The sequence below is a fragment of the Chionomys nivalis genome, chromosome 13 (genome assembly GCF_950005125.1).
Source record: "Chionomys nivalis chromosome 13, mChiNiv1.1, whole genome shotgun sequence".
Taxonomy (NCBI): domain Eukaryota; kingdom Metazoa; phylum Chordata; class Mammalia; order Rodentia; family Cricetidae; genus Chionomys; species Chionomys nivalis.
The window spans coordinates 43,187,340-43,202,013 of record NC_080098.1 but is presented as its reverse complement, the minus strand read 5'-3'; the positions used below and the strand labels follow the sequence as shown (position 1 = coordinate 43,202,013).

Genomic DNA, 14,674 nt, shown 5'->3' with positions numbered 1-14,674 from the left:
CCTTCAGGTATGAGCCATCACACCTGGCTTTCATTTATTTGGAAAAATAGAAACAGTTTATTGTATTTTGCTTATTAACTCTTTTTAGTTTTTCTCCACTTTCTAACAGGAATTCCCCGAAATCTTAAATTTTTTTTAGTTTAAATTTTATTTTATAGGCCGGGCGGTGGTGGCGCACGCCTTTAATCCCAGCACTCGGGAGGCAGAGGCAGGCAGATCTCTGTGAGTTCGAGACCAGCCTGGTCTACAAGAGCTAGTTCCAGGACAAGCCACAGAGAAACCCTGTCTCGAAAAAAACCAAAAAAAAAAAAAAATTTATTTTATGAGTGTGGGTGTTTTGCCTGCATGTGTGTCTCTGCACCACGTGCATCCCTGGTGCCTATGGAGACCAGAAGAGGGCATCTGATCCCTTGGAACTGGAGGTGTAGACAGCTCTGTGCTAGGGACTGACACTTGCCCTCTGGAAAAGCAGTGATTGCTCTTTACCATTGTAAAGCATCTCTTCAGCTTGAAATCTAAAAGGTTTAGTGTGATTTGATATTTTTAGTGTCCCTATCTTCATGTATTTGTGTTTTGTTTGTTTTGCATTTTGAGGTAAGGTCTCCAAACCAAACTGCTCTGAAATCACGTCCATCAGCCTCTTTCAACTCTGCAAGTGGTAGGAGCCACAGTGGTCCCTGCGTGCTTCCTAACAGATACGAAATAGGACTTACATTTATTTCCCTGGATCACATTGCTAGAGCCCTGCAGACAGAATTTTGTTAGCTCATTAACATAATGCTTTAGATTAGCCAGGGCCTATTGATCCCATTTCTCACTGTGTGAATCTCAGTGACACCAGGGTGGCCCAATGTTGAAACTGTATACGGTGTTTTAAGCTTTTAAGTGCACATGTGACTAATGGGGTTAAATTTACAATGTCAAACTTAATTTTCCTGCTTATGGCAGTTAATAATGACGGATAGCAAATTAGCATAGGAAACATCTTATTGTTACTTTTTCACTAGATAAAAATGCTTTGAAGTAGAGGAAGCTAGAACAGTTGCATTTTGAAGGGAAAATACATCTTTATTGTCCATACTTTTAAAAAATCTTAGGAAGGTCTAGTAATAAAATCTCCAGTGGAGGCTGTAAGTCATAAACTCGGTTGTAATTCACAGCTCTGGAGGCTCATCATGTCCCCTGACCTTTCTGTAATGACCTTGTTCATTTGCGATCACTTTCTTCTCTTACACTGTTGGGAAATCAGCTTCAGAAAAGCGCCGGGCATCTCCCTTTCTTTCTCTTGCCTGGCAACACCTACATTTTCGTACCTGCTGAGGCTCTATTTTGGAACTGTGCCAAAGGCTTCTGTGTGGAGACTGTGGAGCTCTCCTGACCACCAGTGCCTCACTCTTCTCTTCCTCAGGGTGTACATCACACTTGTGTGTGTGTCTACATGAATGCATGTATGTATGTATCCTCTTTTTCTCCTTCTGTTCTCTTCCCTCCATTCTCTCCCCCTCCTTCCTCTCCTCTGACCTCTCATCCCTTTATTTTGTTGAAGAAACAGTCTTAATGGGTGCCATATTCTACCAAGGGAGGCAGAACAACTTTAGAAAGGGCTATAATTGGTGTTTGTTTGTTTTTTATTCTTAAGTTTTTAAACCATCCAGAACAATAATTCATTATAACCTCTTCATTCTCTGTGATAAAAAAAAATAGTATCTTTTTTTTTGTGTGTCTATGATCACAATACTCAACTGGTGGGACCTGGAGGATCAAGAGTTCAATTCTCCTTACTGTTAGACCCATTTAAAAATAATTCAGACTACACAGCACGAATTTGCATGTATTTGAAACTTAGGAGTTTGTTATTTATCACTTCTGCTGCTTTGGGTTGCTCTCTTGTAGTTCCGAAGATAATGTTGCTACGTTATTTATTCCTTTTGGGGTATCTTCTTTTTTTAAAATGTGTTTATAGAAAATGAGTAAACAGACATGTGGGTATGTCTGTTTGTGTAAAGCACACACTTCATTTATACCTAAAACATATGATCCATTTCTACCTTTGAGTGTGGGCATTCACAGATTAAAATGGTGTCCAATGTGTTTCTGACACATATACACATTTGTTATTAAATGTTTCAAGCTGTGTCTCCTAAAAGAAGAAAGTTAAAATAAGTGAAATCAACCCAAACACAACAAAATTTAGGTTTAATGCTAATGTTTAGCAGAGAGAATTTTGTTCTGATAGTTATTACTTTTAGAGTGATTGTAGGGTAAAAGGGCTGGACAAAGAAACACACCGTGACCCTGAAACCAGAGCCAAAGAAACACACTCTGCTCATGACTTAAGTCGCCACTGGTGCATGTGGGCTCAAAGTGCACTTCGGAGAAAAAATTTCTGTCTGTATATGTGTGTGCCTATGTGTAGAAATACATGTGGTTTGACTTCTGTCTGAATATGTATGTGCCTGTGTGTAGAAATACATGTGGTTTGACTTCTGTCTGTATATGTGTGTGCCTGTGTGGGAATACATGTGTTTTGATTTCTGTCTGTCTATGTCTGTGCCTGTGTGTAGAAATACATGTGTTTTAGTTTCTGTCACACTCAGTTAATAGCTGTCAGTATGCTGGTCAGAACATAACAGACTAGAATAATTATAGTTTTTTCATTGGTGAAATGTCACACTTATCTCCTTGGAAAGTCCAAATTATTTTATTATAACTTCAGTATTTCTTTGAGTTTGTTATTTTGCTGTAGATTTTTCGTGTTTTTCATTTTTGACTTTAAACACATGTCTAGGTGTGTCTCTTAACGTATGATATTTTTATTCAGATAAGCCATTTTCGACTTTCAATTGAATTAATTTATTTTTGTTGCATCTCAACTTCAGCCTCCTCTCCCTCCTCTCCTCCTATTCCCTTCCCCATCCTCATCTCCATTTTTGACTTTTGAATATTTGAAACATTTATATTCCTATGCAATCTTTTGAATTAATTTTAAAAATTAAATATGATTATATCACCTCCCTCCTTCCCTGCCCTCCTGTCAATCTTTCTTATGCCTCTCTTATGTCCTTCCTTCCCCAGTTGATTATGCATTTTTATTATTGGTACACACACACACACATATGTAAATAAGGCATTCCTTTAGTGTAACTTGTGTGTATATGATGTCAGGGTTGGCCACTTTGTATTGACTAACTAATTAAGGGACTCATCCCTTGAAGAGGCTAGCTCTCCCCCTTTTAGCAGTCATTAGCTGTCTGTAGTTTTTTGTCTAATGGTGGGATCCCATGAGATTTCCCCCTTCTCATTAAGATATCTATTGATATTACTATTGTTCAGGTGTGAGCAAAGCATCTTGTCGAGGTATTATGAGTGTAGCGTCATTGTCATTTCTAGAGACACATAGCACACATTCTGCTCTTCTGGCTCTTACAATCCTTTTGCTCCCTGATGTGTCACTTTCCTTGAGCCTTAGGTGCAGGAGCTGTGTGCACATTATGACCTGTTGTGGTTTTCTGAAATGGTGTGCATTTGTTGTGAAGAGAAGCTTTGATGGGGTGCGAGCTACACTTACCTGTTTCTATAACGATGACATTTAGAGTGCAGCTAGAAATTCTGGTGATCTATTAAGGTGATAGGACAGGTTCTCCTTAAAGCTTCATGGTCTCACTATTCTCAGGTAGTTGGTTAGGTTTCTAGGACCAGGCCTAATTTTCTTCCTGCTAAGTGGACCATAAGTTCAATTAGACAGTTATTGGGAACTGCCAAGATGAGTGCCACCATTGTACCTATAGGGATATCTTGCCATGTTGGGCATTGTTATAGTTCATTGATGTTCCAGTTCGATAAGACCATTGATTGCTTCTGTCCCTTGGCAAGATAGAGGTTTTCAGGTTAGCTTTAGTTTGAATCTTCTACTTACACTGAAGAGTGTAGTAGTGTCTTTGGCAGTAGGTACTTATCTTCAACTCGAGAGGTAACCAAAGGCAACAGCAATAACCTAGCACTTGGACTACCCTGACCAACAACTCAGTTAGAGGTTTCTCATGTCTGATACTGGGGTTTTTCTTAGATAGCCTACAATTTATGTTCACCCACAGCCTCAGGCTGCTTGAAGGACATTAGAAAGGGCACATACTTATCTGTTCCTTATTTCTATTTACAGGAACTCCTAGTTCCTTGCAGTTCATGAGTGAGTGAGCTAGTATTTCCAGTCTCTCCACCCCCTCCCTCCCCCGCCACACACACACTTGCTGTGAACTTTTGAAAGACACAGAATTTTAAATACTAGAATTTCTTTGTGAGATATTCCTGAGCCTCAAAACCCAGCTTTATGGAGTTTAAAACGTTGCTCTGTTTGAAGTTGTTAGGCTTGAGCTAATTGAGTACAGGAATTCGTCTGGTAATAGCAGAGCTGCTACTTGAGTAGTTAAAGGTACCCTGTTCTTGACAATAATGAAATTGCATCCACTCATTCCAAAGAGAGATCATCTCATTAAGACAGACGTTACAAAGAAGAGCAAGGCTCTGAATCTCCCTCCCTAGAGGAGTTGTGTCTTATTTACCTGGAGAGAGAGAGAGACAGACAGACAGACAGGGACAGAGACAGAAGTTTTGTATAACTGCTTGAATTTAAGACTTTGTCCCTTAGTTTAGGAGAGTTTGTATAGTGCTGTGTACTTTGACTTCTGAGAACATATCCCAGGTGGTAACAGGTCACCTGCATATTCATTATAATGTTATTTTTGTATGTTTGTGTCTGTATGTGGCAAACATGTGCCTATTTGCACGCGTGTGTGCCTATGCTACGGAGGCCAGATGACAGCCTCCAATGGCATTACTCACTGTGTTTCTTTGAGATTGGAGCTCTTCCTTTTCTCTGACACTTGTCTGTTTGACAAGACTGGGCAGCAAGCCTCAGGACTCTACCTATCTCTGTCTCTTCATTAACAGGATAATAGGTGTGTGTCACTGTTTCTGGGTTTTTAAAAATGTAGTTTATGGGGATTAAACTCAGGTCTTTGTGCTTACATATAAAGCACTCACTGACTGGGTCAGTTTGTGAGTCATGGCTTTGCTGTGAACAGCAATATAACGTGGAATATGTAAGGATAACGTTTTAGACACTGTATGTATTAGAGTCTGCTGTTTCTCCAGCCTGGGGGATAGCACAGAAGGAAGGGGTGGGGGCTTGACAGAGAATTACTACAAAAGAAGCCCTAACTTCAGATAGAAAAGTATGTCCACTTTCTTGAAATCATACTTAATTTTTATACCTTGTAAAACAGTTATGCCTCTAAGTCCTTGAAATTCTAATAATCTGTCTTCCTTTCTCAGGTGTGTCCTCCTTAAGTGTTCCGTTTGCCAAACTCCCAAAGGGACTGAAGCATTTAAACCTCTCGAGAACCTCATTGTCACCTAAAGGTACAGTGTATGTGATATACTTCATATTGTGTCTCTGACTGCTGTACCTGTTGCTTTTGACCATCACTCCGATATGTAGTTGATTAAATATGCACATTATATTATGATGGTAGTTTTAATGTAAAGCTATTGTACAATTCAAATTTGATCATCTAAACTTAAATGACTTCTTTGCAGAAAATAATTTTTAAATTTATGTGCAGTCCTAATTGTTTAAATTTTGACCAAGTGAGTACCGGCTGCCTCTAGTCTTGTAGCTCACTTTCCTTTTTAGTTCATTTTGGCAAAAGATGTTGATTTCCCCAGCTTTCAGAGTGAACATCTACTTCACACAGAGGCTCTGGGGGCTTGCTGTGAGTCACCGCCATAGTCCCCCAATTCCAGTCTCTGTTCTGTTCCCAGAAACACTTTGTTTTTCTCTCAGATCTGACCTCCCTCTCCCCCCGTTATTTGTCTAGTCACTCATCAGACCCTGTCTTTTCTGCTGCTCTGCCTGCAGTGTTATTAAGTAGCATTGGCTCACAACAGTATTAGAAAAGCCCCACCCCCATCTCTTAATTTGTCTCCATGCTCTGCTTGGTGCCTGAACACCTTTTCATCTCCAGATACTTGCAGAGCTTCAGTGACCCCGACAAAATCTTCATCTGTGGGGGTCTCTGCTTCAATAGACCTCCCACTCCAGAGTCACTTGCTCTTCCTTTTGTCTTCTTGTGGATCACACCCTGGATATTCCTGTCTCAGTACTGTCCTTTCTATGAGAATGACTCCCCTTGGGTTCGAGCTGCTCTAGTTACTTGCTTTTCCCTTTGTTCACTTGTGGATCACACCCTGGATATTCCTGTCTCAGTACTATGTCCTTTCTATGAGAATGACTCCCCTTGGGTTCGAGCTGCTCTTGAGTCTGAATCTTCCTGGCACAAAGACATTTTGTAAGGTTCAATGAGGCCATTTCCTAAGTGGCATTCTCTGCTGTCTGTCCGTCAGTTCAGAATACCTATCGTTGAAGCCTGGCTTTCCCACATCCTGGGAACTGCCATCCTCATCTCTATTCCCCATTGACTTGTGAGATATAAATAAATCGCCATTTTGTCATAGTAGTGGTGTCCAATGAGTTAATGAACATGTATAGTTCCAGGCACTTTAATAAATGCTGCCAGCATCTGCCACTCTCTTCCATGACTACAATCACTGTGCCATCACCATCACACTCACCGTCACACTCAGTATCACCATCGTTATCTCTGTCACCATTGTTAATATTGTCACCCTTATTATCACCCTTACAGTCACTGTCACCAAACCATCGCTCTCATGGTCTGCTGTCACCCTCATTGCTATTGCTATGACCATTATTCTCACTGTCACTGCTACCATGAGAGTCACCATCACCATTGTTGTCGTTGTCACCCTCACTATTGCTGTCACTGTAACCACCACCATTGCTATCATTGTCATGCTCACCATACTACCAGTGAAGTGAACCACTACCTCTGACATCTGGCCGCTCTCTAACTTTCTTTGTGAAGCTCTTCCCTCCCAACTCCCCTTCCCTACTTGCTCTTTCCCATGCTGCATGACACGTCTTTCTGTTTTTAACGTACATTTTGGTTTTGTATTTTCTGGCTGGTAGAAGCATGATTCATCCAGTGCTGTGCCTGACATCATCCCTGTCTCAGTGGTCACCATGATTGCACTTCAGTTAAATGCCAGCAGCTCTGGGTAGTGATTCATTCAGTCACACATTATTCTGATTATAGAATTATACTAGGAGTGTTTTGGAATTGCAATTGATTCATAAATCTCACCATCTCATGTACCTATACTTGTGTACCCCTGTTTAACACTAACTTGTTAGTGTTGACTAGCATGTCAACTTCTAGTGAGAAATTTCCCTAGGTCAGTTCTAGCTGATCTGATTCCAGGAACCATATACAGGTCCCAAGCTAAGATTCACTTCTTTCATTGTTCCTGTTATACTCAGAGATTGATTCTCAGAAGATCCTTTTTCTGATAATTATCAACTTATTTGCATATTTCTGGCAAAAACTTTAAAGATGCTGTTAGGTTAAGTAAGTAAGCAAAAATTATTTTTAATTTCATAACTGTTTGGGCCCAACCTTCCTGCTGTTTTCTGACGTCCGTACATGCGTGCAGAGCTACATGCACTGTGTTTGATGTTTCACAAGCTGCTGCCATTCAGTGCCTTGTGATTGTTGATGCTGGCAAACACACTCACTTTTAGGGGCCACAAGATGATCCAGCTTATAGAGTGATTTATTTGAATAATGGACCACACGCATAGCTAAGTTCTCCAGCAGTGCCAGTGTTATTGATGTGGACTTGGCCACTAATTTTGCTTATTTCCGGAATTTCCTTTTTAGGATAAATTTCCTTAAATAGAATTACTAGCTTAAAAAACGTGTGTATATTTAGAGTTTTCATATCTATTGCCGCTTTCTCTTAGGAGTATTTTTTTATAAATTTGTTTATATTCTCTCCACCACTAAATATTATTTTCCATTTTCACCATCCTCCTGCTTTTTTGAGATATAGTCTTCATGTAGCACAGTTCGGCCTTGAACTCCTGGTTGTTCCCTTCCTCTGTAACTCAGGCAGGCTACTAATTCATGGCAATCCTCCTGTCTCAGCCTCCAGAATGCTAGGGTTATAGTCATGAGCTCTGCGGCATATGCTTTTTTTGTTCTCTGAAACATGTAAGCGTTCATTGTTCTCTTTTTCTCTAGTGGTGGTTCTCAACCTTCCTATTGCTGTGACCCTTTAATATAGTTCCTCATATTGTGGTGACCCCCGACCTTAAAATTATTTTCACTGCTACTTCATAACTGTAATTTTCCTACTGTTATAAAGCATAATGTAAATACCTGTGTTTTCCAGTGGTCTTCAGAGCTCATGACCCACATGCTGAGAACCACTAGCTTAGGGCATCTCCCCCACTTTTCCTTAGTCTCTTGTGTATCTTCTTGGAATGTTGCTACTTGGCATTCTTGGTTAGTTTTCTATTTACAGTGCTATTTTTTCTTAATGTTTGGAAATTCTCTACATATACTAATGTGCAACTGTGTTCCTTTGTTAATTATTGTAAGATAAATATAGGGGCACAGTGGTCTTCTGTCCTTTGCAGGATAGGCTTTTTGGTTCTTAGGTAGCCTGTCACTCATGTCCTGTCCTCATGTCCTATCCTCCAGTGTGACGGGAGTAGGTAACTGCACTGGCAAAGAAGGTTCTTTTGTGCCCTTGGTTGAGGACAACCTGGTCTGCCTGAACCTGTCCCAACTACTGCTTCTCTGCCTGTATCTTTCATATAATGCAGGAGTCTATCAAAATGTGTGCTTTGAGAATTAGCATTGTTTTATAAAATAGGATATGTAGAATTTTAAATTGTCCTTTTAAGATGTGTGTCTTGAATTGTTCAATTTGAAACATACTGGTTTCTTAGTGGCACATACACAGGTTCTGAAAGGTTTCGAGTTTTGCAACTGTAGCTTTAAGTTTCTACTAAGTGTGACATATTTTAGTTCCTAGAAAACATGTATATTCATGGTTCTATAATAGAAAACACATTTTTTTTTAAAAACTATCCCACGGTCCCCACCACATGCACCCTCCCTCACCTCAGACACTCACCGTTTGATGGCTTTCTGGACCCACACCGGCATCCTGCTGGCTGGCAGATTTTGTCAAGGCAGGACCATCTGGAGCCACCTCTTCCAGCTGTAAACTCTCCAATCATGAATACCAAGCATGATCAGAATCCCACAATAACCAGAGTCGAGGGTGGCATGCCAATCTGTGCTGCATTTGGGTCGTAAGAGCCCGAGTTTCTCCAGTGCTATCGTTTTGAAACTTCCTGTCATTCCTGAGCTTATTAACACAGACCTCATGTAAAAACGTGGGCTCAGGAAGAGGGAGGGACCACCCTTCTGCCTTTGGAGCATCCTCTGGAGTCTAGTCAGAGGTTGGCTCTCTGCCAGGTACCCACATTTGCCAAGGGACTCTTTACTGTCAGGATTAATTTGGTCTTCTCGTTTTGGAATTTATTTATTGGGTTTTATAATACTTCACTTAAATATATGACTTCATAAGTGATTTTCCCGATGGGAGTCTGGTATTCTCCATATAGTTTAGGCTCAGTCAATGCATTAAAAAGAATGGTGAACACTGAAGGGTGGGGAGGAAACAAAACACTTTCCTTGTAGGTGTGAGGTCTGGAGTTTGATCTTCATGCACAAACAAACAAAACATGCAAAAACAAAACAAGACAAAAATGCAAGCCTGATGGCAGCTATTTGTCGTCCAGCACTGAGGAGGAGGAGCTAGGCGAATCCCTGGGGCCCATTAACTGGTCAACTTAACCTAACTGGTGAGCCTAGGTCAGTAAGACATCCTGTTTCAACAAATGAGGTGGACATCTTCCAGGGTTGACCTACTGCCTCCACATGAACACATATACACATGCATACACACGCACCTGAATGTGCACACACACAGGCAGATGAATATGGATGACAAGATGAAGAAAGGATATTGGCCATCTGCACTTTGATTTAGATTCTATATAATGTGCACGCCTTTGTTATATAGATGGTTAATTTGGGATGCTACTGAAGGTTCTGTTAACTGTTTGTTAATCCTACCTTCTTGCACTGGATGCTCTCGATCCTTGTGTGGCTGGTGGCAGTTGCCTCACTGGATACTGAGGATGCTTGTCCTTAGTGTCTGTGGGGTATTAGAGTTTGATTCCAGCTTCTCCCCATCTGTGCGCCATGTCCCTTATATAAAGTGGCATAGCCTTTGCGTATAACCCACACACATCTTGCTGTGTGCGTCTGAGGTCATCTCTAGATTATTTATAAACCTGATATAATATAAGTCTGTGTAAATAGTTATGGCCTTAGTTTGCTTTCTGTTGCTATGATAAAACACTAATCAAAACCACCTTAGGTAGGAAAGGTTTTATTTCGCTTATTTAACCAGAGGAAACCTGGGTTAGGTAGAACTCAAGGCAGGAGCCTCGAAGCAGGAACTGAAGCAGTGGCCATGGAGGAGAAGTGTAGCTAACTGCTTGCTCTCCATGGCTTGCTCAGTCTAGTGTCTTAATTCTTCCCACCACCTGTTGTTGGGTGGAACCACCCCCAGTGGGCTGGATCCTCCCACATCAATCATTGATTGCCCTACAGATTTAACTACAAGAACTTTGATGGGGCATCTTCTCAATTGACATTCCCTCTTCCCAGATGGCTCCAGCTTGTGTCAAGTTAACAAAACAACAACAACAACAACAACAAAACCCTAGCCAGTACTCTATATATTGTATCACCTACAGTACGCTGACAGAGAAAAAAAAAAAATCCATGCTTGCTCAGTATTAGGCCTCTTTTGTTTCTAGGGTTTTGAGACTGGTATCAGTGTATAACTCAGAATTGCAGTGGCTTTTTTTTTGGGGGGGGGGGGCAGATCCATGTAGGCTGCTCTTGCCTCGAACAATCTAGTTCAGGCTGCCTTCTGAACTCTTGGCAGTCCTTTTTTCCTCAGCTTCTCCAGTACTGGATGTCAGAATGAACTGTCACTCTAAAGAAAGAAAACAAAGAACTTTGGAATATTTCGTGATGGTTGGCTGCATCCACAGATGCAGAGCCCACAGGCATGAAAACCTCCTGTGTCGATCTGTCTGTGTCTGCCACTAAGCCAGCCTGTATATGGTCAGGTAGAAATCTTGGAGCTTCAGACACCTCTGTCTAGTGAACATTAGGCTTTCAAAAAAGAATTTTGTAAAAAAAAAAAAATTCATTCTCTCTCTCTCTATCTATATATATATATACACGTATATATATGTATATGTATGTATGTAGCACTGTTCTGGAATTTAACATTTATCATGATGGGCTCTAGATTCTTGCGGGACCAAAAAAAATATGTCTTTGTATAACTCTATGTGTTATAAGCAATAAATGTTGAGTTGATAGTCAAGGAATTCTTCTTTATACCTGCTTGAAATATTTCTCAATGCATCTGTCTCTGCTTTTTCCACACCTCAGTGTTCAATCTTCCTCCAGCTCAAGGGCCCTTTATAGGTTCCCATTGGAATGATCACCCCTTGGCTTAGTTAAGTTCAGCTTGAGCTTTCTCTGAATATACAACTTTATAGTGCGTTAAATGACAGTTGTCCCTTTTAGCCAGGCATGGTGTTCTGATCCTGTGATCCTAACACACAGGAGGCAGAGGCTGGAGGATTGCTTCCTGTTTTAGTTTGCCCTGGGATACCTAGTGGAAACCCTGTTTCTAACAACAAAAGGAAACGGTCTTTTTGATTCCTTCACATTGTGGGCATTTCATCTCACTGTTTACAAATCCACTTCATTCCAAATTTTACCTTGAACAGAAATGCACTTAGAGCAATATATTCCTCTGTCAAGTTCCCAATACTCAAATAGCATGATTGACCAGTATTTGCCTGTGTATCATTTAAATACTATCCAATAAGTCAAGAATCATCTGATAGGATTGAATGTGGACTCAAAATCATCAACTAGGTGGCTTTCATCACTCTGGGACTTGAAAGTAAAACACTTTCTGTTCTTTTTTTTTTTTTAAAAAAAATATTTATTTATTTATTTATTATGTATACAATATTCTGTCTGTGTGTATGCCTGCAGGCCAGAAAAAGGCACCAGACATCCTTACAGATGGTTGTGAGCCACCATGTGGTTGCTGGGAATTGAACTCAGGACCTTTGGAAGAGCAGGCAATGCTCTTAACCTCTGAGCCATCTCTCCAGCCCCCACTTTCCGTTCTTGTATAAATTGGAAGACTGAAGTACAGGTTGACTGTGAGAAGTCTGGCTCCCCAGAGGGATTCTCCAGGAGCCCAACATCAGTGGTCTCTTCCAAGAACAGAGCTCTGGCCCTACAGGTCTGGGCAGTTCGATTTGACTCTAGGGCTGTTTGTGGAAGCTCACGAGCCTCATTCTGTTTCTTAGAGTGGATGCTGAGCTTGGATGGTTTCTCTTGTTGCAGGGGTGAACAGCCTTTGTCAGTCCCTCAGTGCCAACCCTCTGACTGCCTCTACCCTCACCCACCTGGACCTCTCAGGGAATGCTCTCCGTGGAGATGACCTCTCGGTAAGATTTCCTTTTCTCTCCAAGGGAGCCATCGTCAGAAGACCTGCCATCCTTTCTAACCCTGTCACCCCAGCTTGTTCCTCCACCACGCTCTCAATAGCCCCACTTTACAACCATGTTCAAAGCTCGTGAAATGTGAGAACTCCGGAGTCTGCCTCAACTGAATGTAGCCCTGGCGAGATAATTAAGTTGCTTTTTTACTTAATGGTGCTGAGGTCACATCCTTTTGGGAAACAGTTTCATCAAATAGCATTGTTGGGATACTGGTGCTGTTTGTTTGTTTTGAGAGAAGCTGTCAGCCTAGAACCCATTGTGTGTCAGAATGCTGGCTTCTAGCTCAGGGTGATTGTCCTAACTCAGTTTCTTCGGTGTTGAGATTGAGAATATGAGCCAAGCGCCCAGCTTTTGTTAGTCACAGACTAGCCCATAAATAAGATAAAAGTAGTCAAGAGACAGGCGGTGGTGACACACGCCTTTTATCCCAGAACTCGGGAGGCAGAGGTAGGCGGTTCTCTGTGAGTTTGAGGCCAGCCTGGTCTACAAGAGCTAGTTCCAGGACATGCTCCAAAGTTACAGAGATACCCTGTCTCGAAAAAAAAAAAAAAAAAAAGTAGTCAGGAGCTACTCATTAGAGTTTGATTTTGAAGGCATAAGTAAGTAAATAAATAATAAATAATTTTCTCTCAGTTCTAACAAGATGTTTTATGTACTTGCATAGCAATATAAATAAATGTTCGACAGATCTTCCTGTTGTGTGTGGGGTTAGTTATGAGTTAATTACATGGTAAACGGTCCCTTCTAGTCACCATGCTAGAGTTTAAAAGAAGTCTGCCTTTGGCAACAGAGCATGCAGATCTTGAGCATTTGGAAAGGACCTTCATTTGTGTACTCCTACGCCACAGAGATGAGAAATACCCGAATTTATTCTCATTTCTTTTGTTTTACTTTACCTATAAAACAGGGAATGCAAAATGAAAGCGTGTGTGTGTGTGTGCATGTGTATATGTGCATGCGTATGTGTGCATGTATTTAATTTGAGCCCTCCCACTTCACACTTGAAATCATTTTAGCAGAGCTTGTTTCTGCTGCCTTTTGATTTTCCCTTTGTCATTTCTGGTGTGCACTGATGATCCTTAAACCTACCTCCTCCCAAGAGAAAGCAAAGAACTCCATGGGAAAGACCCCAGCCTTCACGGTGGCACCGTGAAGGGTAAATGAGGTGGAATGTTAGATGTGGCAGCACATTCCTAGTGTTCAAGAGGCTGAGGCAGGAGGATTGCATTGAGAGTGGGGGCAACCTGGGCTATAAAGTGAGTTCCAGGCCAGTCTTGGTTACAGAGTAAAACATAGTCCCAAAAATTAGACTAGGAGAGATGGCTCAGTGGTTAAGAGTACTTACTAATCTTGCAGAGGACCTGGGTTCAGATCTCAGCACCCACATGGCTGCTAACAACCATCTATAATACTAGTTCCAGGGGATCTGATGCCCTCTTCTTATTTCTATGGGTCCCTCTGTGCATGGATACTGTGCACATACATACACTCATGAGCATACTCGTAAAATAAATAAATAAATATTTTAAAATAAAATAAATGAATCAAAAGCAAAGACAAACAAAAAGAAGAGGCTGATATTAAGTAACAAGACTCATCTATGATAGGGACACGAATAATGATTTCAGACAACAAAACAACTCCACGTTTCCTGGTTCAGGGTACAGCTTGTCCCAGATAGCCTCTGGGTACAGTGGAGGTTCAGGGTACGGCTTGTCCCAGATAGCCTCTGGGTACAGTGGAGTGCAGTGAAGGGGCTGAGTGAGTTGGGCTCTCAGCCAGGGACACCGAGGTTCTAGAGTCCTCATCAGGTGCAGACTCACTTGGCCTGCTTTCTGGGAAAGCCACTTGTTAAGGGCCCCATCACTACTTCAGGGAGGAAGAGCTCCCCCAACTGGTAGAGGGCAGCAAAACCACACCAAAATAAAGGGGCCTTAAGGAACATCTCTGAAGCTGGAACCTGGAACTTCATGTAAATAAAGGCAAAATGTTTCTGCTGAACCAGACCCCACCACCATGTAATCTGTTCTGGGCCTCTGGTTACTCCAAAGCATCTGCAGATTT

The 14,674-nt window shown here is 41.4% G+C and overlaps 1 protein-coding gene across 9 annotated transcripts in view; it reads left to right on the top strand.

Moving 5' to 3' along the window:
• Carmil1 (capping protein regulator and myosin 1 linker 1) overlaps positions 1-14,674 on the top strand; it is a 264,062-nt gene that overhangs the window by 159,909 nt on the left and 89,479 nt on the right. For all 9 annotated transcript variants that reach the window (XM_057787237.1, XM_057787244.1, XM_057787236.1 and 6 more), the window contains 2 exons: positions 5,332-5,418; positions 12,453-12,556. In XM_057787237.1, coding sequence (XP_057643220.1) covers positions 5,332-5,418; positions 12,453-12,556 — 191 coding nt within the window. The remainder of the gene's footprint in view (positions 1-5,331; positions 5,419-12,452; positions 12,557-14,674) is intronic.